Genomic DNA, 25,478 nt, shown 5'->3' with positions numbered 1-25,478 from the left:
GAGCACTTTCGCTACTTGAGTCTGACCCACAGCCACGACCTCCATCGCAGACAGGGTGAGGAGGCAGATTCTCAATCCACCCCATATAATAGCGATCAAGCCCTATGCTGCTGACGCTGATCTGATCCAAACCTGTTGTCCAATTGATTAGTTCCTCAAGGAGTCAGAGAGTTTCTGTGGCAACATAAACTTCAACATGTGCATTGCAATCTGGAACAATGGGTAATGATGGTCGAGGTTCCAATTTCTTTGTATCAAATGGCTGACCAAGAATCTCTACCGCTCTTCCTGCCATTGGCATGTGTTAGTAGGATTCACAAGTTGATACTCAACCTGTTTGGCCACGTTGTGAACACACTTTCCTTGGCCAACAAGTCCTAATATAGGACTCAAAACTAGAGCTCCTGGCTCAGAGGTTGGGATGCTGCCCACTGGGCCACTGGACCTCCTCTTAAACATCAGTAAGGAATTATTAAGTTTACTTTTAAAAAATGGCATTAATTTTATGACACACAAAACTATTCTGCAGTCTGAAACATCTTGTTCTTGGACTGATCAGGAGGGTGACTTATTTCTAGATCCCTCGATATCTCTAAGAGCAGTGTGGGATTGCTGCCACTTTACTCTAGGTCTCTTCTGGAGAAGTCTGAGTGTGAATTTTGTAAGACAATATTCTGGGAATTGGGCGGCATGGTGGCACAGTAGTTAGCACTGCTGCCTCACAGCGCCAGGGGCACGATTTCAATTTTGGCCTCGAGTCACTGGCTGTGTGGAGTTTGCGTGTTCTCCTTGTGTGTGCATGGGTTTCCTCTGGTTGCTCCACTTTCTTCCCACAGTCCAAAGGTGTGTAGGTTAGGTTGTTAAATTGCTCCTTAGTGTTAGGAGTATTAGCAGGGTAAATACATGGGGTTGCGGGGATAGGGCCTGGGTGGGATTGTTGTCAGTGTTGGCTCAATGGGCTGAATGGCCACCTTCTGCATTGTAGGGACTCTGTGATTCTGCAAATTCGGCCTTGCTCTGTGAGAAGCTGGATAAGGGAATCACTGCTGTGTCACTCAAATTTTCACATCTCAACTCCCATTAAGTACAGAGGAGGAGGCTGAAATAGATGAGCGAAACATCCATGGAAACTCGTGCTTCAGTCACTGACAGGATTTTCATCTAATTCTGTCATTCAGCCAACGTGTTTGATCATCTGCACAGGATGCTGGTGCTATCAAATGTAGTTCGACAACCCTACACACCCATTATTTTGTTCCCTGCAGCCAATCTTAATCTGTCCTTTCTGCAAAACTTTACAGCTACACTGAAATTAATTGCAACTAGTTTAGTCATGAGATGTGTGTGTCACCGGCTAGGCTGGTATAGGATGCCTGTCAATATTGCCCTTGAGAAAGTGGTGGTGCGCTGCCTTCTTGAACCCTCTAGCCTGTGTGGTGTAGGTACACCTGTTAGAAGTAGGGGGCGGGGGGGGGGGGCGGATTTTCAGGATTTTGACCCAGCCACAGTGAAGGAACAGTGATATATTTCCAAACTAGAGTGGTGTGTGGCTTGGATGGAAACCTCGAGGTGGTGGTGTTCCCATGTAACTGCTGTCCTTGTTTTTCTAGATGGTAGAGCCCGTGCATTTGGAAGGTGTTGTTGAAGGAGCCTTGTTGAGGTTCTGCAGTGCAGACTGTTTTAAAGCAATTAGTTTTCCTTTCCCAAATGTCGTGCTGATTGTGGGTGTTAAGTATGGTGCTTCCTCCTCCTTGTGTTCTTTCAGATTACCTTCTCCTTAGTGGGAGGATTAATTATGTGGCAGTCTGTTGCTATTCACTAAATTCCTAGAATTCCTGTGCTCGTGTTCCTCCTTTTTGCTGGCTCACAAGGTAACCCGGGAATTGGTACCACCACCTTTGGACCTCACACTGGCTGATTAACCTGGCAGGCTGACTGAGGTTGGCACATGTCAGGAGTTGGCTTAGCTATGCCACATGCAGCAAGCTTGCAATACCATGTGAGAGAGCTGCTCTGAGCACCAAAAGCGTCTTCCTGCATCTGGAGAAGAATATCTTCATCAAAGGGTCAGTTGTGTCCACTTTCATTGCAGATATTTGGTTGATCAAATGGAGGACATTTAAAAGCTGTTACTTGCTAGATTATTCAACCCGACTGGGAGCGATTATACTTGGTGTTCTCCAGAGAATTGAGCAGTGAATGAACTTCAGCTCTGGGTCTTATTGAGTGAACTGAGGTCAGTTGCCCCTTCCAGCAGTGGCTGAGCGTTAAATGAGCTCAAAGGACACACCATGTTAGCCAGATGCAAAAAATTCTTCCTTAACGCAGAATCCTATGAACATTGATAACAGAATCTCTTCCCAATTTTCTCCTTTGAATAAATTGAACGTTGACAAAATCCTCACGTCTACAACCACCAGATTTGAGAGACAGCACGGTGGCACAGTGGTTAGCACTACTGCCTCATAGCGCTAGGGACCTGGGTTCAATTCCAGCCTCGCATGATTGTCTGTGTGGAGTTTGTATGTTCTCCCCTTGTCTGTGTGGATTTCCTCCGGGTGTTCTAGTTCCCTCCCACATTCCAAAGATGTGTGGGTGAGATAGATAGGCCATGTTAAATTGCCCCTTTGTGTCAGAGGTATTAGTAGGGTGAATCAATGGGATAGGGCCTGGGTGGGATTGTTGTCGGTACAGTCTCAGTGGATCGAGTGGCCTCCTTCTATATTGTAGGGATTCTATGATATGTGGCTATCTGATTACAGTAATAACTGTAAGCTGCTAATGTGGGAAGTGTTTAAATTAGGACATTATCATCCAATAGAAATCACTGACTGTACTGTCTATGGTGGCACTGTTGTAAGCACATGCTTTAATTTTAGAAAGTGCCTTGCAGACTGAAATATTACACATTTATGTTTCATTAACCATCACATACTATCATTCAGTGCTAAACTCTGCAGTCTTCCTCTTTTACCTGAGTTTGGCACTCTGGTGAGATATTATCACGTGCAGCACAGATGACTGTCCAGCAGTTATGAGCGGTGCTTTCCCTTCATCTGAGTGATTCAACTATTGAATCTTTACAGTGCAGAAAGAGGCCATTCAGCCCATCAAGCCTGCATGGCTCTTCAAAGGAGCATCTTAACCAGGCAGACGTCCCTCCCCACATCCCCATAATCCCACGCATTTACCCCATTAATCCCCCTAACCTACACATTTTTGTGACACTAAGGGCCAATCCGCCTAACCTACATATCTTTGTGATACAAAGAGGCAATTACAGCGTGGCCAATCCACCTAACCTACACATCTTTGGATTTTGATTGCTGGGGAACGCTGACTTACACATGTGTCTTGCCTCTGCTCATCGTCCAGAATGCAGCTGGATACTGTCTGCCTTTGGCCATGATGTACCTTATTGTGGTTGCTCTTTATTGCTTGTGTTTTTTTCTCTGCAGGCCTTGTTTGTAGTTACCCTGACTGAGTGGACAATGGCAGCTCCCCTCTCCGTGTAGTGCATGGTGCTAAGGTTTGGCCATTCTGCACGTTTTCTTAGAACTCAAATTCCCAGTTCCCACTCTGTTGCCCGCATCTGTCTGTTCATTTCTCCTTCAGGAAGTGTCACATTTCTCCATAAATGTGTCATTGTCAGTGTTAATCATCACTGGAGGCGTGTGATTAAAGAAACACCCTTGTGATACTTGCAGCCTGTCACTGCTTCTGCAGTTGTTTAAACATTGAACTATTTGTCTGGTACACATTAATTTCAAGGTTGGGGAGTGCACCAAGGATTACTTTTCTCTGTGGAAAATAGGCTCTTTTTTTCCCCTGGTAGTGGGGTTTAGAGTGAACACTGGGTAGCAGCATTCCCACTATAGCATAGTGAAGGCCACAGAGCAGACAGATAGCCTTGTGTTCCATGATGAGTGACAGTTTCTTAAGCATTAGCTTAGATCACTTTGAAACTCTGCCTCAAGACCTAAGCTGCTGCATTTGCCACAGACGATGCCTTTCAGATAAATGGCAGGGTGGCACAGTGGTTAGCACTGCTGCCTCACAGTGCCAGGGACCCGGGTTCAATTCCGGCCTCGGGTGACTGTGTGTGTGTTGCGTTTGCACGTTCTCCCTGTGTCTGCATGGGTTTCCTCTGGGTGCTCTGGTTTCCTCCCACAGTCCAAAGATGTGCAGGTTAGATTGACTGGCCATGCTAAATCACCTCTTAGTGTCAGGGAGATTAGCAGGGTAAATATGTGGGGAATAGGGCCTGGGTGGGATTGTTGTCAGTGTAGGCCCAAGAGGCCGAATGACCTCCTTCTGCACTGTAGGGATTCAATGATTCTATTGGTCCTATGACCTATGAAACCAGTGCCGTGTTTGCCCAGTCAGGTAGATGTTAAATATCTGGTGGCAATATTTGCAAAGCAGCAGAATCTCCTGAAGCCATGACCAACACTCAACACCACCAAGAACCAGTGAACTAGGCGTTTACCTCAATGCTATTTACAGGATGCAGTGTTCAACTATCACATTTGCCTGCATAATGATTGTTTTGAGAATGAATTTCTTACCAACTCATATTTCATTACGTTATTCCACAAATTCATTGCTTCACTGTAATATTTTTTCCAGTATTTTCATCCCTCCCCTCCTGATCTCTCCAATAATTTGGCCATGACAGGCTAACTCATTCTCCAGAGTCACCTGCGTATATTGAGACTGACTACTTGAGGCTGACTAATTTGATTCGGAGTATCCCAATCAATAGCTGACCGATAAAACGCCCCCTCCACCTCCCCAAGTGACCATTTAGCTGGCTCGGGCGTGAACCTAGACAGGCTAAGAACTGGAGAGGAACCGTTATCTAAGGTATGGCATCTCAGCAAGAGTCAGTGCCTTCTGAAAAGGAAGGAAAAGAAATAGGGGAGGCAAATGGAAATAGTAATTGTGGAAAAACGGTCGCCCTCTTTTACTTTGTGAACTGATGGGAATGTGTTCTCAGCAAAGAGAAATGATTCAAGAACTCCCCTTCATTCCTTATCCCAGACACTATGTAATTGCATGCTTGTTGGCAGCTTAGGGTTGACTCATTTTTGTACAAAGAAGGTAGCTTACTTGATAAGTGCTCTCCCCCAATTCTCTTCTTCTGAAGTTTAATCAGCATTAAAAACAAAAGGGATTTCAAACTGTTCCATAAACAGCACCTTCGCCGAAAGCGGCGAAGTAAGTTCTCAGCAGGATTTGCTAAACCCTGACGAGCATGATAAAGGTTCCAAACAGAATGAACAGAAAGGTCTTTGTTTTGAGTCTGTGGCTAAGGTGAATTTTGGAACGTTGCCCTATTCTCTTGTTGAAAAGAACGATGGCTCCAGTTTGTGGGACTGAAACCAACTTACAATGCTTGAGGGAAGTTGGTGAGTGACATTGAGCTGGCTGAGACTGCAAACTCGCAACATTGCCTCCTCCATAGCAGAGGATGTGCTGTAAAATTAGATCGTGTGGGAGGGGAAAAGAACTGTGACTACTTTACTGAAACCCCAGTTGCTCACCAGACTTTGTGAGGTTCAACCTGCGATTGGCAAAGCAATGTAGATGGCAAGCAAGAGAGATGCTGGCAAAAATCCAGCTTCAATCAATATCCTATCCACATTGTAAAGTGGGTATCCTAACAACATGTCATAATGTCAGAGGAACGATGCCCTAGTCATATTATTGCTAGACAATTAATCCAGAAACTCAGGTAATATTCTGGGTTCGAATCCTGCCACAGCAGGTGGTGGAATTTGAATTCAATGAAAAATATCTGGAATTAATAATCTACTGAGGGCTGCCGATTGTCAGAAAAATTCACCTGATTCACTAATGTCCTTTAGGGAAGGAAACCTGCCATCCTTACCCAGTCTGGCCTACATGTGACTCCCAAGACACAGCAATGTGGTTGACTCTCAACTGCCCTCTGAAATGGTCTAGCAAGCCACTTGGTTATATCAGTATTTCAAGAAGGCAGCTCACCCCATCTCCTCAAAGGCATTTAGGGATGGGCAATAAATGCTGACCAGCCAGTGACACTCACGGGCGGCACGGTTGCACAGAGGTTAGCACTGCTGCCTCACAGTGCCAGGGACCCAGGTTTGATTCTGGCCTGGGGTCATTGTCTTTGTGAAGTTTGTATGTTCTTCCTGTATCTGCGTGGGTTCCCTCTGGGTGCTCCGGTTTCCTCCCAGAGTCCAAAAATGTGTGGGTTAGGTTGATTGGCTATGATAAATTGCCCCTTAATGTCAGGGCTCTAGGAGGGTAAATATGTGGTGTTATGGGGATAGGACCTGGGTGGGATTGTTGTTGGCGCAGGCTCGATGGGCCAAATGGCTTCCTTCCGTACTGTAGACTCTACGAATCTATATCCCATGAATGAATAATAAAAAAGCGCCTTTTGGTCAATTAGGACCTGTTAATGTTCACTTAAAGCTACACAAAATGATAGAGTGCAACAGTAAACCAATATGTTCCATAGACTGTAAACGGAGTTCTTTTATTGTTCTGCAATTTAATCAGGAGTAACGTGTTGATATGCACAATGCCATTTCAGTGATGAAAACTTGAGGTATCACAAAAAAAACCATCAAAATATTGATCTCGGATGAAGAAAATGAACCTGTCAATAACTAGGATAGTTTGAAAAACACCACGTGGGAAAGTTGAGGATTTCAATTGCTTAAGAGTCACTTAGCAACGTGGAGGAGTTACTGCGCAATTGCAAAATCAAACGAGAAGCAGAAAAATCGAAAAAAGGAAACTCAATTTTAAAATAATGAAGGTTTCCACTGCACGAACAGAGATAAAAATGTTCTCCATGGCTGAGGAGTCAGTGACGAGTGATCATTAATTTAAAACTGCCAATAGAAGAGTGAGGAGAGGGCGGTGGTACTGTGGTTAGCACTGCTGCCTCACAGCGCCTGGGACCCTGGTTCGTTTCTCAGCTTGGGTCACTGTCTGTGTGGAATTTGCATGTTCTCCGCATCTCTGCATGCGTTTCCCATGGATGCTCTGGTTTCCTCCCACAGTCCAAAGATGTGTGGGTTAGGTGCATTGGCCGTGCTAAATTGCCCATTAGTGTCCTGGGATGCGTAAGTTAGAGGGTTTACTGGGGTAAATATGTGGGATAATGGGGATAGGGCCTGGGCAGGGTTGTTGTTGATGCAAACTCAAAGGGCTGAATGGCCTCCTTTTGCACTGTAGGGAATTTATAAAAGAGTTAAGAAGAAGTTGCTTTATTTGAAAGATAGATGTTGGAATCCATTGTTGCAGGGAATGCTTGAGGAAGAGAGCATTGCATTTGAGGCAAAGGATGATCCAGAAGAGAACAGGACAGTGCCATTGCCTTTGAATTGTTCCCCAACTGAACCAGCAGAGATACGATAGGCTGAATGAGCTTCTGGATTGCAGTGAACATCTTTGGTTCAATGAATGCGATAACTGTATTGTAATTATAAAAAAATGTACCTTGGAGATTGGAGGTGTTTGAGTGATGGGTGCTGGCAGTGTGTTGAACTTGTCTGAGCTCGTTATTAGCAAGTCATGAGAAGAGTGGGTTATTGTTATGGTTCTGGAGAGGATGAAGATAATGGGATACATATTCCTTCTTCTGCCTGAGGAATGCTCAACTTCCTGATGTAAGAAAAATAAAATATGCACAGTAACTTCATTGCAGTGTTAATGTAAGTCTACTTGTGGCTAATAAATAAATTTTACTTTAATGTGGCTGGAGGCTGGGGACTTCACAGCACCGCTCCTGCATTTGCTGGAGTGTTGGTATTACACCTGAAGTTGTAATTGGGCAGATTCAGTAGATGCATGTTAATGAGGCAGGACGGGGTGTCCTCATTCCTCCTGGGTATTTTCCCCTTGTGATCAGTACAGGGAACCCTAACAGAGGGGCACCTCAAGACTCTTGACAGTGGGGTCACAATCCCCTGAAGATGAGGCCACAAGATACCTGGAGAAAACCAAGGGGCACAGGACCGGGAATGTATTTTCCAGACTTGGGGTCTTCTGGTTGCTGCTCTGCTCCCTCTATTCCCAATCTCAGCCCAGGAAAATTTCACCAAACATCTTTGATTGTCTTTGTTGCACAATTATCTGTTTTAGAAATAGTCCAATGTGGGCAAACGTAACAAGTAGATTTTTTTTGCATACATGTGCTGGTGCAGACATGATGGGCTGAATGGCCTCCTTAACTGTGCCGTAATAATTCTGTGATCCTGTGAAGCAGAAGTGTCCAGTAAACCCACTCTTGGGAGATGTTGGTTTGGGTGTTCGCCAGGGCTGCAGAAGGTTCCTGCTGTTTAAACAGTTCCGTAGGAACTTGAACATCAACGGAAGCAGAACTATCTAATTGGTTTTAAAAGAAGCAATAAAAAAGACCGGTTTTTCAGAGCTGTGTACACATTGCCCAACAACAGAGACTGCACCTCAAATCCCTCAGCTTGCGAAGCACTTTGGAGTATGCTGAGGGAATCATGAGTTGCAGGAAAAACAATTCCAGTTTTCTCTTTGCCGTCAGTGATCTAGTGATGGGCATGACTGCAGCTGGAAACCCTCTGACACATTCCTCTCGGTGACACCAGGAGGGGCCTTTGTCAGGCGGACGAGATCAGCATCAGAAGAATGTGCCCTAATTCACCTGTTATACCAGCATGTTTTAAAAATGGGAGCAGTTCGAAACGTGATAATTGCAACTTTCAGAAGTGAATCAGTAGTGCATATTGAAACCCTCCTGACGCTCTGAGAAGGCCTGGATTGGAGGTGTGCAGATATCACCCACAGGGCAGAGAAGCATAGTTCACTTTCATGGGCACATCTGGTCATTCTATTTGTTATCTGAGCACAACTAGATACAGGGCTGATTAGAGAAAAGAGAACTTGCTCAACCAGATACTTTATCTTCTAAAGATTGATAGATCCCCAGTATCTTTTTGGAGTGATGATCTTGGATTCTGCCATTTCTGACATATAATTAAAGAAATACTGTAATTCTGTATATTGAGGGAACACGAGGAGAATGCACAGTGCGGTTGAGGGTGAGGTACTCATTAGTGTTGTGTAATTTCAGTGCTGAGAATGGGGTTATTGCCAGAGAATTTTATTTATTTAAAGAGTAGTATGTCTGGGCTACAAACTGACAAATATCGTTGATTTGAGAAGGAGCTATATGATTGGAAAGTCTCACCGACCACTTGGAGGCTCCTTTACGAACCAGTGAAGATCAGTGGTTACTTAACTGATACCTTCTCACAGCATTGTGAAACTCCTTTCAGATTTTCAATTAAATTTCTTGTCTCACCCAACACACACTGCCTCTTGCTGCTCTTAGTCCCTTTTGAAATGTGAATAATAATCCATTATAGTAAAATAATGATAGCGTTATAAAGTTTTGGTTCTAGTGATGAGGTTCATCCACACTATGTTCTCAAATATCAAATGGCAGACTTGTACAAACAGCAACAAATTGATTTTAAAATTCCACAGAATCCCTGCAATGCAGAATGAGGCCATGCGGCCCATCAAGTTCACACCTACTCTTCGAAAGAGCATCTTTGCCGTCCATTCCTGTTGAAATAGAAAGAGGTAGGTTTATGGCTGGTTAGGGTTGGATTTTGCACATTTTTTCATTTTGCCCTCATCTAGCGGCACGGTGGCGCAGTGGTTAGCACTGCTGCCTCACAGTGCCAGGGACCTGGGTTTGATTCCCGGCTTGGGTCACTGCCTGTGTAGAGTTGGCATGTTCTCCCTATGTCTGCGTGGGTTTCCTCCAGGTGCTCTGGTTTCCTCCCACAGTCCAAAGGACGTGCTGGTTAGGTGCTTTGGCCATGCTAAATTCTCCCTCAGTGTACCCAAACAGGTGCCAGGGTGTGGCGACTAGAGGATTTTCACAGTAACTTTATTGCAGTGTTAACGTAAGTCTACTTGTGATACTGACAAATAAACGTAAGAGATAACGTTTGAGGCTGGCTATTTTGACACTTCTAAAACCAGATTAGTGATACTTGATTGGGAGAAGAAATGGAAACAAACATCTTTGTTTATTGATTACTATGGTTACTTTACGATTTTGATCTTTACACTCTTCACCAAGTCAATTAGCTGAAGTGATTTCTTTAAAGAGTCATATTTAATTGATATTGCTCTTGAGTATCCTCCTGTGGAATGGGGCAACTGGTTGCTGTCAAGAAATGACCTAGGAGGAGCAAGAAGTGAAGAGGGAGGAATGTTTCTTTTAAATTGATTCAATAAAATCGATTACAGCTATCACTGGGCGTTTTTCCTCCATAGTTCACAAGGTGAACTCATATTGGGGCCAGTCCAACAGGTGCTCACACAGAAATGGACATTCTGTACGTCAGGAGCTGGCCTGGTGAATGTTGTACAGACATTTCTTTATGTGGCAACAAAGAACGGCACAATCCTTTTCTCCCCCATTATCCATACACGCATCCCCTTCACCCCATGTTACTGAGTCATTTTCCGGAATATGAGTCCCAGCTGACTTTTGTCCCTTTTCTGGTTTAGGATTATTGAGCAAGGAATGTTGCTATCGTTAATGACGAAACCTGATGAGGTACAAGCCAGAGATTCCACCTACAATCTCCCTCCCTGCCTTGTGTAATTCCCTGCCACACCTCACATTGTGTCAAAATGCCAGAGTCATTAATGCATTCATCAGGGTGGGGAAGATTGGCAGGAGAGGTGGGTGCGGGGACTGAGCAGTGAATGTGAGGGATTCGCCTTTACTCCAAAACTATGTGAGGAGTGCAAATATTGTTACTTTCTATCAGAGCTGCATTGGTGCCCGTTGGTGCAGAGATAGGGGATGCAGTGGCATTGTGGTATTGTTACTGGACTAGTAATCCAAAGACCCAGCATAAAGTTCTGAGAACCCGGGTTCGAATCCCACCATGGCAGATGTTGAAATTTGCATTCAGTGGAAATCTGGAATTAAAAGTCTAATGGTGATAATGAAACTATTGTAAAAGCCCATCTGCTTCACTAATGTCCTTTAGGGTAGGAAATCTGTCGTCCTTACCTGGTCCAGACCCACAGCAATGTGGCTGACTATTAAATGCCCTCAGGAATGGGCAATAAATGCTGGCCCAGCCAGTGACACCTACATTCCATGAACAAATAAAAGAACTAAAAACAGAGAGGAGGGATTGCCTCCCGTTTTGTGTTTCCCTTCAGAAAGACTATATGATCACCGAAAAGAAGGGCAGCAACTTTATAGCCAGAAGAGTATGATACAAGTTGGATTAAATTGTGATCCTAGACTTCATCTGAGGCATGGTGCACAGTTTGAGCCACTGAGAGACTCATGGAATGGAGGTTGGGCCTAGTAGAGCCACAAAGTTGATCCCATGGGAAACTGTAAATTCCTGCCCGAGGTTGATGGACCTTTCCATTATCTGCCCCTCGCCTGCTCTGATTCCCGTGGTGGGTGGGGAGGTAAAATTCTGACCAAACTCTTTCAAAGCCTCAGTTATGTGAAGAGATTGGAAAAGCACCTTTCTTCTTTAAATTTGAAAGGATAAATCTGAAAGGTAAAGAAGATTGTAAATGAAATGGAAAAGAGAAATCTGAAAAACTAAATTAAACTGTGAGGGTAGAATAAGGAATTACAGGTTCCAACCGGTAAAAAATAAATGGACCGGGGAAACAAAAATGCTGGAATTGTTCAGGACCCAATTGCCGGGTCATTTTGAATGGATAAATGGGGAAGTAAGTTGATGGATTTTCCTCACCTTGTAGAAATGAGCGAACATCCAAAGTTACTCCAGATTCCCAGTATTGAATGTCTTTAATGTGTGTACTCTGGTTTTGGAGTGAGTGTGAGTTTGAATCCTTTTTACTGCCTTGATTTGCTTTTAAGTTTTGTTTTATGTTGCATTTTTTTTAAAGTATCATTTTGTTTTCTTCTTCCTTTTCTCACCAACTATCATTCATGGAAATTGATTAGTTCTAAGCATCATCACTGATTGGGTGGGCATTCTCCTGGGAATATTAGGACAGGTGTGCTGCATTGAAGGCACACCTGATTGGCTATTTAGTGGAAGAGGCAGGTGCACACTCAATGCCAGGGTCATTGAGGAATATCCGAGGGCATTGGTCTTCATCAGTGAGGTGATCACAGACTTTCTCCACTTCTCAGTAGGTCAGTATGCAAACTTCACACCCATTTCACACTGGGGAGGTGATGGCGTTGTGGTATTATCCAGAAACTCAGCTAATGTTCTGGACCCAAGTTCGAGAATCCTACCACAGCAGATGGTGGAATGTGAATTCAATAAAATAAATTTAGAATTAAGAATCTACTGATGACCATGAAACCATTGTCAATTGTCACAAAAACCCACCTGGTTCACTAATGTCCTTTAGGAAAGGAAATCTGCCATCCTTGCCCGGTCTGGCCTACATGTAACACCAGACCCACAGCAATGTGGTTGACTCTCAACTGTCCAACAAGGACAACAAGGGGTGGGCAATAAATGCTGGCCAGCCAGCGATGCCCATGTCCCACAATGAATTTAAAAAAAAATCACACATAAACAGGACAGAGTCAGCCCATTGTTGTATATTTTACTTCTTGAATCTGTGCAGAGGTGACATCACTTGCTATGTGTGTAACAAGGTACCCATCTTCTTGCTCATAAACTTCTGCCATATCTTTAAAGTGATTTTTTTTTTAGGTTTGTCAAGGTTTAAAATGTATCACTGAAAGTGTTAAAGTTGTAAAGTATTGCAACCTGAATTTCGTTATTCTATCAGACTGTAGTTTAAATGTTAAATGTAGGGTGTTGGCCTGCAATGCAAATACCTCCACAGCCATTCCCATCACTGCATGTTACATCATGGGATAAAAACCTGATAGGCCAGTGGAAATCTCTTGGTTAAAGCTAGCTAGACTGGGAGTTAATAAGACTACTGTTTGCTGTGGGGTTGCATCGCCATGCAGGACAGGTAGGTCACAGGCTGGATTTCCTCTTTGTACTGAGTTAGCTGCTGGAATGGTGGTACGGGCAACGCAGTTGGCTTCGGGTCAGGTATAAGGGAGAAAAACCTCCTGGAGGGATCCTCCTGCCCTGAACTTGGTAAGTGCGTCCAGGAGTGGACGAAAACCATATGAAGATAGATAGAAGTACGGAGCTAGTTCACTCCCTATCCACGTTAGAACAATGCTGCACTGTGGGACTAGCCCTTTTCTCACAGCGTTCCTGACAAAGCCAATCAGGATATAAAACGCCCCAGACCGCGATTATCAATTCATAAAATTAACAAAAAAAAGAGTCACAGGCTTTGGTGTGCATATTTTTACAGTAGTCCAGAACTGATCCTTAAAAGTGTTGCATTAGGTGCATGTCTGTCTCAATTCACAGAATTACACTCACAGGCCGAATTCTCTGGCCGTTTATGCTGGGTCCCGCTAGCAGGTTACCCCCACCCACGATTTCCAGCCAGCGTGGGGTGACGTCAATGGGACAGCAGCAGGACCAGAGAATCCCACCGCTAGCAAACAGCGCGCACCACCTCCCCGCTGGCAGGAAACATGCAGCTGGGAGGCCGGAGAATCTCAGTCTCGATGTGTGTTAAGCACTGACACGTCTGTCTCAACTCAGATTGTCAAACACATAGGGCCTGATTTTACCATTTTTGTTCTAAGTACTGAATCTGGGCTTAATTCAGATCCGACTTAGAAATCTGCTTTCAGGCGCCCCCCATACGCACTCGGCCTGAAAAAAATATTACGGGTCCCGTTTGCGCTGTGGGAGGGTGGAGGGAGGTGCTTAGTGCAGCTGAAACGATCAGAGCTCTGAACTGTGCATGCGCAGTTGGAAAAAAAATTTTTAAAAGTGCGCCCGGGTCAGATCGCTCCCGAGCCGCAGAGAGTGGAGAAAGCGGTCCGGGAGTGAGAAGTGGGAGCGATGGTGCACACACACCTCACTGTCCCTCTCATCCATCCCCTACTACCCAGACTGATTGCAACCTTGCTCCCTTCTCCCCCTCCCCATCAATCGCCCGCAGAGTGGCAGCGGACCCCCCTGCCGCCCCCTCACCCCCTACCAGAGATCCATCCGACCCCAGCCCCCGCCCACCACCAGAGATATGTTTTACCCGCCTCCTGCCTCCCGCCCCAGAGAACAATTTGGCCTCACTCAGTCAGTCAGGAACCTGCAAATATCACAAAACGAGCCAATTAAATGGATTAGGTAATTTCCTAGCAAGCCCCGAACTCCCATCAGAATTTTCAAACCCCATCACATTCTTGTCTGTAAGGTGGGTGAACCCAATAATGCTGTCGGCCTGCGATGCTTTTCAAAGGGGTTTCATTCATTAAATTAGAGGGCCTTGTGAACTTGTCTGGGCAAAGCAGCTTTTTTGGTGTAGCAGGGAGAAGGCAAAGACCAAAATAAGTTTGTGTTCTACAAGAGATTTGAAATTGCACCAACGATTTAATAATTTAATAATTGTTAAGAACAGAAGATTGGTTGTTAAGAACAGAAGATTGGTTAGGGCAAGATTAGGGCCAGTTAGAAACAGCAGTGGGAAGTTATGTGTGGAACCGGAAGAGATTGGAGAGGCATTGAACCAATATTTCTCTTCGGTATTCACGCAGGGAGACATAAATGTAGCTGTGGAGAATACTGGGTTACAGGGTTGTAAACTGGATAGTATTGCAGTTGATAAGGAGGATGTGCTTGATATTCTTGAGGGTTTGAAAATAGATAAGTCCCCTGGGCTGGACGGGATTTACCCTAGGATTCTCTGGGAGGCAAGAGAGGCGATTGCAGAGCCTCTGGCTCTGATCTTCAGGTCGTCGTTGGTCACAGGTATAGTGCCAGAAGATTGGAGAATAGCAAATGTTGTCCCATTGTTTAAGAAGGGGAACAGAGACTTTCCCATGAATTATAGACTGGTGAGTCTTACTTCTGTTGTGGGCAAGGTTTTAGAAAAAATTATTAGGGATAGGATTTATAGTTATTTAGAGAGTAATGAATTGATTGGAGATAGTCAGCATGGTTTTGTGGAGGGTATGTCGTGCCTTACTAACCTTATTGAGTTTTTTGAGAAAGTGACCAAAGAGGTGGATGGGGGTAAGGCAGTTGATGTGGTATATATGGACTTTAGTAAGGCGTTTGATAAGGTTCACCATGGAAGGCTTCTGCAGAAAATGCAGATGTATGGGATTGAGGGTGATTTAGTTAATTGGATCAGGAATTGGCTAGCAGATAGGAGACAGAGGGTGGTGGTTGATGGTAAGTATTCGTTATGGAGTTCAGTTACAAGTGGTGTGCCTCAGGGATCTGTTTTGGGGCCACTGCTGTTTGTAATTTTTATAAATGATCTGGATGAGGGTATAGTTGGGTGGATTAGTAAATTTGCTGATGACACCAAAGTCGGACGTGTGGTAGATAGTGAGGAGGGGTGTCATAGTTTACAGAGAGACTTGGACAAGTTGCAGAGCTGGGCCGAGAGGTGGCGGATGGAGTTTAATGCGGAAAAGTGTGAGGTAATTCACTTTGGCAGGAATAACAGATGTGTAGAGTATAGGGCTAACGGTAGGACTCTGAATAGTTTTGATGAACAGAGGGATCTAGGTGTACGTGTACATAGATCCCTGAAAGTTGGGAATCAAGTAGATAAGGTTGTTAGGAAGGCATACGGTGTCTTGGCGTTTATTGGTAGGGGGATTGAACTTAGGAGCCGCAGCGTCATGTTGCAACTGTACAAAACTCTGGTGCGGCCGCACTTGGAGTATTGTGTGCAGTTCTGGTCCCCACATTATAGGAAGGATGTGGAGGCATTGGAGAGGGTGCAGAGGAGGTTTACCAGGATGTTGCCTGGTATGGAGGGGAGGTCCTATGAGGAGAGACTGAGGGATTTGAGGTTGTTTTCGTTAGAAAGAAGGCAGCTAAGAGGGGACCTTATTGAAACATATAAGATGATTAGAGGTTTAGATAGGGTGGACAGTGATAGCCTTTTTCCTCGGATGGAGAAAGCTAGCATGAGGGGGCATAGCTTTAAATTAAGGGGTGGTAGTTATAGGATGGATGTCAGAGGTAGGTTCTTTACCCAGAGGGTGGTGAGGGATTGGAATGCCCTGCCTGCTGCAGTTGTAAATGCGCCTAGTTTGGGGGCGTTTAAGAGATCCGTGGATAGGTTTATGGATGGAAAGGGATTGGTTTAGGTTAGAGGGTCATTGCTTTTTAATTGGTCGGCGCAACATCGTGGGCCGAAGGGCCTGTTCTGCGCTGTAATGTTCTATGTTCTATTGCGAATAATTTATGGCTCACTTTAACCTACCAAGAGGACAAACTGAGAACCATCAGACTTTGCTCGGGCGTTTAGCACCTGGAATACAAACATATCTCTGGTATTAAAAATTTACTGAAGCGAATAGAATTTGATATAATGTGAGGCGGTTATAAGTCATCTCAAGTGTAAACAAAGTGCCTTTTGTTTTTATTCAGTCATGGAATGTGCATGTTACTGGCCCATCCCTACTTGCCTTTGAACTGAGTGGCTTGCTAGGCTATTGCAAAGGGTGGTTAAGAAACAACCACATTGCTGTGGATCTGGCATCACATGTAGGCCAGACCAGGTGAGGATGGTAGATTTCCTTCCGTAAAGAACATTTGTGACCCAGATGGGTTTCCATGACAATGGATGAAGCTGTCATGGTCACCAGGACTTAGATCCAGCTTTATATTCCAGAGTTAACAATTTAATTTAAATTCTGCTAGTCACTGCTGAGGTTTGAACCCATGTCCCAAGGGCATAACCTGGGTCTCTGGACTCCTAACCCAGTCGCACTGCCATGACACCAGCACCACTGTATTTTGTTTTGTAGTGTAATTATTTGATGGTCTCACTCTACTTTTTTTTTAATATTTGACATTGGGAATCATCTCCTGCCTGCTTTAAATGGAGAAAAGGATAAATGTTATTTAGAGTTAACCATGTATTTTCCAATTCTGCAACATCCCAATCAAACTGCTTTCTTGCTCTAGGAGGAGAAATCAAACACAGGAAACATTTGGAAACGTAATGGATTCATCCATCCTGACCGCAAAGGCACAGAATCATCTCCACCGGTTAGTGATTATTGTAAATAAAAATGTACACGCCTGTTCAAAATAATGTCATGATGTGCAGATGCTGGCGTTAGACTGGGGTAAACACAGTAAGAAGTCTCAAAATATCAGGTTAAAGTCCCACCAGTTTATTTGATAGTAAACCCACAAGCTTTCAGGGTTTGCTCCTTTGTCAGGTAAGTGGAGAGTTCTGGTGTCAAACAGAGCATATAGAAGACTTGAATGGCAGGGTAACTATAAAGACCTGCATTCTAATCAGAATTCTGTAAACTGTGTGTGCCTTTTACATGCTCAGTTTGAGACCAGAACTCTCCACTCACCTGACAAAGGGGCAAACCCCGAAAGCTTGTGGGTTTACTATCAAATAAACTGGTTAGACTTTAACCTGGTGTTGTGAGACTTCTTACAAAATAATGTCGGCAGGCCCTCCTGTCTACTCTGCTCTGTCCAGCACTCAGTGAGCGTTCTGTAACTCTCCAACTTCTCCTCTCTCACTTGTAGGTCATTTTGAAATCTCGTCCTGCACACTGACCACTGGCTTTCGGCAAAATTAACTTTCCATCCGTCACCGACTGTGAAGTGGCTCGTGCTCTCACTGTCGTGCCAGCTGTGCTCTGATCCTTGGCTTTTGCTGCAGAGAACAAAGAACAGTACAGCACAATAACAGGCCCTTCAGCCCCCCCATGCCTTATGATACCTGCCTAAACTAAAACTGTATGCATCTACAGGGTCCATATCCTTCCATTCCCATCCTATTCATGTATTCCACTATATTCCCCTTAATTGCTGCTATCGTAACTGCTCCCACCACCTCCCTGGTCAGCGCCTTCCAGACATTCACTACCCTCTGTGTAAGAAAACATACCTCTCTCATCTCCTCTAAGGAGCACTTGAAGGAGCTTTAGTCATTTCTTGTGAAAGTGCACTATTTAATTATTGAGGTGTCCTGTCTGTTTCACCACTATTATTCCTTTGCTCTTGGAGCCCTCTCAGTTTCAGGTGCCCTTTTTAGCCTTCCATCCATTGATTCTGTTTACACTTCTCGCTGTCCTGGAAAAGCAGCCAGCACAATCAAGGACCCCAGTCATTCTCTCTTCCACCTTCTTCCATCAGGAAAAGGATACAAAATTCTGAGATCACGTACCAACCGATTCAAGAGCAGCTTCTTCCCTGCTGCCTTCGAACTCTTGAATGGACTTGACCCATTTTAAACTGATCTTTCTCTACAACCAAGCTATAACACTATATTCTGCACTCTTTCCTTTCCTTCTCCCCTACGTACTCTATGTTTTGTCTGTATAGCGCACAAAAAATGACACTTTTCACTGTATCCCAATGCGTGTGACAATAATAACTCAAATCAAATCAAAAGGTAGCCAAGCAGGGATAACACACAGGGGGCATTTCTTTTGGGTAGGGAAATCAACATATTTTGAAATAATGAGTTTATATTATTATTGCGCACAGAATAAATCTTTTTCAACGTGACCATAAATGGTGGAACAACAAAACGATACATCTTTATTTGCTTTGCAGCATCTTTCCAATGGCTTGGGTCCAGAGACCTCTCCTGACAGCCGTGTGTACGGAGTGGTACAGAGAGCTGACGCCAATAAGGCAGAGGTGGTTGTGTACGAGTGGTCAGTTAACCAGCTTAAAGAGGAAATGAACTACATTAAGGAGGTGAGATGGTTAATGTTTTACACCATTCCATTTGCTTGGTTGATGGGCACCTCCTTAGAGGAGGTGTGCGAGGCGTATTTTTTACACAGAGGGTGGTGAACGTGTGGAAGGCGCTGACCAGGGAGGTGGTGGGAGTAGGTATGATAGCGGCATTTAAGGGGAATATAGATGAATACACGAATAGGATGGGAATGGAAGGATATGGACCACGTAGGTTTAGTTTAGGCAGGAATCATGAGGCTTGGAGGGCTGAAGGGCCTGTTATTGTGCTGTTCTTTGTTCAGGGTTTGTTGAAACCTAGGAAAGGGAGCCAGCTGAGATTGTGCTTACCTTAGCGCTGTCCTGAGGTTTGGATTCTTCAAATGTTCCAATTGCTCCATCACCAAGTCAGGTCAATCGGTTTGTGGCCACACCTTGAACTCAAGAGTTCAGTTCAGCTCGGGGAGGGCAAACGAATGTTACCTCACTGGCAGTTGCTCAATGTCAACGTGACACGGGTTTGTGGTCAGAGTCCCGGCTGAAGTGTGCCAGTGTGTGGAGGAGGAGATGTGTTTAAAAGGGAAAGTTCTATGAAATGGACAATAACTGTTAAACACTTGGCCTGATGCACCGCCTCACTGCTGTCCGTGAGAGCTTGCTGTGGAAAATTGGTTGCTTTATTTCCTGCATCCCAACAGTCACTAAAACACTTCATTGGCGTTAAAACCTGGCCTTGCGCTAATGAAATAAAAGTTATTTCCTTCTTCAGCGACAGGCTGAAATGTGGACGGAAATGTTGAAAGCTAGGTTCATCGGAAAGAAACCCTGTTATGTCCTACGTAGTAATCTGTACAGAAGAAAGAGCATGTATTTCTCAAATTGTCAAAAAGACTTTTATGTTTAATGAAATGCTTTTGAAGTGCAGCCACTATTGTTGGTGAACATCAAAATTATTTTGCCCACAGCAATGAGATGGATGTTCATTTAGTTTGTTCTCAGCAATGTTGGTCTAACTCCAGGAGATGTGTTGGTTATTGCAGTTGGTTTAATAACACTTCCCCACTGGGTTTCCTTAACTGGGTAGTATCTGTGTCTCAAGGAGAGGTTTTCTATAGGTGCAATGGACTTGGAAGTGTGGGTTATAAAGTCATTGAATCCCTAAACTATAAAAGAGACCATTTGGCCCATAGAATCTGCACTGACTCCCTGACAGAATATCTTAACCAGGCCCTGTCCCCCACTCTATCCCTGTAATCTCACACATCTACCCCGCTAATCCCATCTAACCTACATATTTTGGGACAATTTAGCATGGTTAATCCACCTAACCTTCACATCTTTGGACTGTGGGAGGAAACTGGAACACCCAGAGGAAATCCACGCAGACAAGGGGAGAATGAGCAAACTCTGCATTGACAGTGACCCAAGCCAGGAATCGAACCTGGGTTCCTGGCGCTGAGAGGCAGCAGTGCTAACCACTGTATCACCGTGCCACCCAAATATCATTTTAATGTGCTCTTGTGAATCAGTGTGAAGACATCCATCAGTTAATACGGGATATATAGCATAATCCCGACAGGGCATTCTGCTCAGAGTGTGCAGCTGGAGAGACAGCCAGAACACTGAAACACTGATTCCCTGACTGAGGCACTCTGTGAGCTCAGAATCACACCTAGGCTTTATTTGGAAAAATCATGAAGGTAAAGCTGTTATTGTGAAGAATGGTTGATTGACTTGGAGAGCTGAGGTGGAATTCTGTCACAGTTTGACGTATCCTTTGATTGCTCTATATTCAGGTGAGACATTCACTGGAGAAAGTCCGGCAACAAATGTTTGGGGAGTTTAGTGGGATGAAGGAGAAAATACAAGAGCTCAAAAATGAAATGAAGGTAGGTTGTGTCACCTGTCAGTGGATTATTTTACTACGATCATTTTACCATTGCCTACTATCTGCAAACCTGCTGGTGTCACGAAGAACATTATATAACTTACAGGGAAAACACTGGGGTTGATCATTAACTGTGAGACAGTGTGGAATGCACAAATCTACAGCTCACCTGATCTCAAGGAACTAAAAATCTGGAGAGATGTCAAACCAGTTCCAACTTGCCATGCGCCATTTCATTCTATTGTTCAAAATCAGAATGTACCACATTGATTTAATTCCCATTCCAGAAAAATCCAGGTCGAGTTTTCTTTCTTTCAGTTAATTTTTTTTGTATTCAGAATTTTTAATTTCTCCAGTTGAGGTTTATGTTTGGAAAATATAGTCAGATGAGCATAACGCTCTGATAATACAATGAGTGCTCATTTAAAGCCTCATAAGATCACACCCCATCTATTCCATTATTAATGGTTGTGATAGAATTGTATTTGATAACCTAATGGTTAAGTGTGAGGTCTCCGCACCCACCCCCCCGCCCCAAAAGTGTTATACTGAAGAAAATGTGTTCTTATTGAATGAGTACAAGAAAGGAATGCTTGTCAAACTGCTGCAGGTAAAAAACGTTTGCAGTTTGACTTCATTCATCTGGAACTTCATAGAACCATAGAATCCTACAGTGTGGAAGGAGGTAATTCAGCCCATCGAGTCTGCACTGACAACAATCACACCCAGACCCTGTCCCCATAACCCCATGTATTTACTTCGCTCGTCTCCCTGTCACTAAGGGTCAATTTAGCATGGCCAATCCACCTAACCCACACATCTTTGGACTGTGGGAGGAAACCGGAGCATAAGAACACAAGAAATAGGAGCAGGAGTAGGCCATCTAGCCCTTCGAGCCTGCCCCGCCATTCAATAAGATCATGGCTGAATCTAAAGTGGATCAGTTCCACTTTCCCACTTTCTCCCCATAACCCTTAATTCCCTTGTCTTTCAGAAACATATCTACCCATGACTTAAATATATTTAGCGAGGTAGCCTCCACCACTTCAATGGGCAGAGAATTCCAGAGATTAACCACCCTTTGAGTGAAGAAGATCCTCCTCAACTCTGATCTAAACTGCCCCCCACTTATCTTGAGGCTGTGCCCTCTAGTCCTGCTATCCTTTCTAAGTGGGAAGAATCTCTCTACCTCTCTACCTCTACCTCTATCCTATCTATCCCCTTCATTATCTTATACGATCCCCCCTCAGCCTTCTAAACTCCAATGAGTACAGACCCAGTCTATTCAGTCTCTCTTCATAGGCCAACCCCCTCATCTCCGGTATCAGCCGAGTGAACCTCCTCTGCACTCCCTCCAAAGCCAATACATCCTTCTGCAAGTGCGGCGACCAAAACTGCACACAGTACTCCAGCTACGGCCTCACCAGTACCCTGTACAGTTGCAGCAAAACCTCCCTGCTTTTATATTCTATCCCCCTTGCTATAAAGACCAGCATTCTATTCGCAGCCGGAGGAAACCCACACAGACACGGGGAGAATGTGCAGACTCTGCATGACAGTCACAACTTGCAGCTAGTGAATTTGTTACGACCATTAATGTACATTAGGTCATATCTTAGAGTATCTTTAAACCTGCTGATGTCACGAAAAGCATTATACAACTTACAAGGAAAACACTGGGGTTGATCATTAACTGTGAGACAGTGTGGAATGCACAAATCTACAGCTCACCTGATCTCAAGGAACTAAAAATCTGGAGAGATGTCAAACCAGTTCCAACTTGCCATGCGCCATTTCATTCTATTGTTCAAAATCAGAATGTGCCTCATTGATTTAATTCCCATTCCAGAAAAATCCAGGTCGAGTTTTCTTTCTTTCAGTTAATTTTTTTTGTATTCAGAATTTTTAATTTCTCCAGTTGAGGTTTATGTTTGGAAAATATAGTCAGATGAGCATGATGCTCTGGTAATACAATGAGTGTTTGCTTAAAGCCTCATAAGATCACACCCCGTCTATTCCGTTGTTAATGGTTGTGATAGAATTGTATTTGATAATCTAATGGTTAAGTGTGACATCTCCCCCACCTTCTCGGCCCTTTTAAACATAGAAACATGTAAACATAGAAGGTAAGAGCAGGAGGAGGCCATTTGGCCCTTCAAGCCTGCTCCGCCATTCACCATGATCATGGCTGATCGTCCAATTCAGTAGCCTAATCCTGCTTTCTCCACATAACCTTTGATGTTTCGCTAATATCAAGTGTCAGACCAAGCCCAAAGATGGAATGCAATGCCTTATCTCATCAGCTTGGAACTTGTTTGTCTTTCTTGTGGGGACCTTGAATTGGATTCACTTGGGTTTTGAATTTGGATTTTGGAGCAAGTAAGGAGTGGATTCAGATTTGCCCGGTCCACTCTGAACACTGGCTTTGTAAGTTTAAGGATGGAGTAAAAAAAATTTTCTTTAAAGATGCGGGAGAGGATTTGTAATTGATGATTTACGGTAATTGCTTAAAATTGTGGTATTGAAGTTGATTCCATTTACATTGGCTTCCGCAGCCAGTTTCTAATCACAGAGTAAGTGATGGCTGTCTATAACCTCGAGGGCTTTTAACTGGGTGCCAGTCTGGTGGGTGGAGTCAATGGAGTGCCGACATTCTCCCAGGTGGGACATCCCACCATCACACCTGGCTGAAAATTACAGAGACAGATGGGCTGTAATGTTGATTGTTAATTTGGATTTGCATCAGCAGCCAAAAATAAAGCATGCGGGAAGGAGTGATAGACACCTCAGCTTTGAAGCATTTCATTAATACAATTGCTGACTGTATTAGTGAACCACATGACTGCACTGCAGCTAGCAATGGTGCTCAGCTTCATGGGAAATGAGTGCCATCTATTGGATTTGACTGGCTTCTCTGTTGCTTTTTGGACATTTTTTATTTTCACTGATTTTCCTCCTGGATTTTTAGTGTAGGTTTACATACATGGGGTATGTTGAGTTCCCAGCCCAGGGTCTTGTTCACCAGGGTGATTAGTCAGCAATGATGTAGATCCAGAATCTCAATCACGTGAGCACTGATCCTCACTCTTGGAGTAGATTGTCACCCGATTCATCCAATAATCCCACTATTCTGGAAATCTGGTGCATTGTAACTATTGGCCAGTCGAGTAGCAAATTGGAATAAAACACACAGTAATGGTGCTGAGTTACTACTAACTCATTATGATAGAATCCCCACACAATCCCAATCCAGAGCAGAAGAGGCAATTCGACCCATCAAATCTGCACTGACTCTCCGACAGAGTAACTTACCCAGGTCCTTTCCCCCGTCCTACCCCCTTAATGCCACACATTTCCCAGGGCTAATTCATCTAACCTACACATCTTTGGACACTAAGGGGCAATTTAGCATGGCCAATCCACCTAACCTGCACATCACTGGACTGTGGGAGAAAAACAGAGCACCCCGATAAAACCCGCACATGCAGGGCGAGTATGGGCAAACTCCGCAAAGACAGACATCCAAGGCCAGAATTGAACCCAGCTCCCTGGAGCTGTGAGGCAGCAGTAGTAACCACTGTGCCACCGTGCCCATGAGGCAATACAATCTTAAATTAGAGCAAGGTCATTTAGGAGGGGAATCAGGAAGCACTTTGTCAAATGATTCCTTGACAGAATTCCCTGTCACCTCTCTAGGCCTCCAAGCCCAGAACTATCTGAGGATAAGGGCAGTAGGTGCTTGGGAGTATCATCAATTCCAAATTTGCCTCCATCACAGACCATTCTGGCTTGGAATTATGTCACCTGGAACTCCCTAACAGTACTGCACCTGCACCACATGGACTGCAACAATTCAGAAAGATGGTACACCATCACTTTCCCACGGGCAGTCAGGGATGGGCAATAAATGCTGGCCTTGCCATCAAAGCCCATATCCTATGAATGAATAAACACCCACCTCCTCACCCCAGCCACAAGCATTAGTAGAAAGCTGGAGTTCTTTATCCTCGTAGAGCTGTGGATGTGAGAACAATTTGAACTTGCAAAATGGATAGCAATAGATTTTTGTTATGTAAGTGTTGGGTCATTTCTCGGCCTTTTGGCTAAGATCAAGTGTGGTATCGACATGCTGCACTTGGTTGAAGTCATTAGGTTACATTTTCAGCTTCTTTTGAAGCAATTTTTAGAAGTGGCATCTCAGTCTTTTGGCTAAGATGCAAATGAGATCAAGCCTTGGAGGAAGGGCTACACCTACTCCAATCAGCTTGGATCATGTAGATCAAGCCCATGACAGGAGGTGAGAGCCCTGTCTTGTCAGCTTGGATCGGGAATGTCCCAACTTGTTGGGACGCTGAATTGGATTTAATTTGACTTGATTGGATCGGAATAAAGTGTAAAAAAAAGTGTTGGGTCCATTCACTTGTTTGAAGGGATGAAAGAACAGCACTGGGATGAGTTTTAAATGGTCTTCTTTTACTGAAAAGCACTTAAAGAATTAATATGACAGAAGCAAAGAAAAGTGAACTTGGAGACTGGATCCTCGGCCAGACCCTAGAACTGAACTGAACACACACTCTGAAACCAAAATATTATCTCAATCCTTATCTCGTTATTGGAATTGTCCTTCACATGCTGTTTCCACCTAGAAAACAATCCTGCTGTATGGGAAACTGTTGCTTGCCTACATTGTGTACCTTTCAGAAATGCAGTCAATGTTTAGCTCACCCATCATGCCTTCCGATTCCACATGTAATCAAGCTAGTTACAAATGTTCAGCTTAGCAGAGTTAG

The 25,478-nt window shown here is 44.2% G+C and overlaps 1 protein-coding gene across 1 annotated transcript in view; it reads left to right on the top strand.

Moving 5' to 3' along the window:
• Positions 1-25,478, top strand: part of myzap (myocardial zonula adherens protein) — a 57,309-nt gene that overhangs the window by 10,793 nt on the left and 21,038 nt on the right. Inside the window, exons 3-5 of the mRNA XM_080214365.1 lie at positions 17,055-17,138; positions 18,675-18,821; positions 20,597-20,689. Of these exons, the coding sequence (XP_080070491.1) occupies positions 17,055-17,138; positions 18,675-18,821; positions 20,597-20,689 (324 nt within the window). The remainder of the gene's footprint in view (positions 1-17,054; positions 17,139-18,674; positions 18,822-20,596; positions 20,690-25,478) is intronic.

Source organism: Carcharhinus amblyrhynchos, chromosome 28 (assembly GCF_965287045.1).
Source record: "Carcharhinus amblyrhynchos chromosome 28, sCarAmb.v2.hapA, whole genome shotgun sequence".
In the NCBI taxonomy this organism is placed as follows: domain Eukaryota; kingdom Metazoa; phylum Chordata; class Chondrichthyes; order Carcharhiniformes; family Carcharhinidae; genus Carcharhinus; species Carcharhinus amblyrhynchos.
Note: the sequence above shows the minus strand (reverse complement) of the source record. Positions and strands in the feature narration are given on the sequence as shown.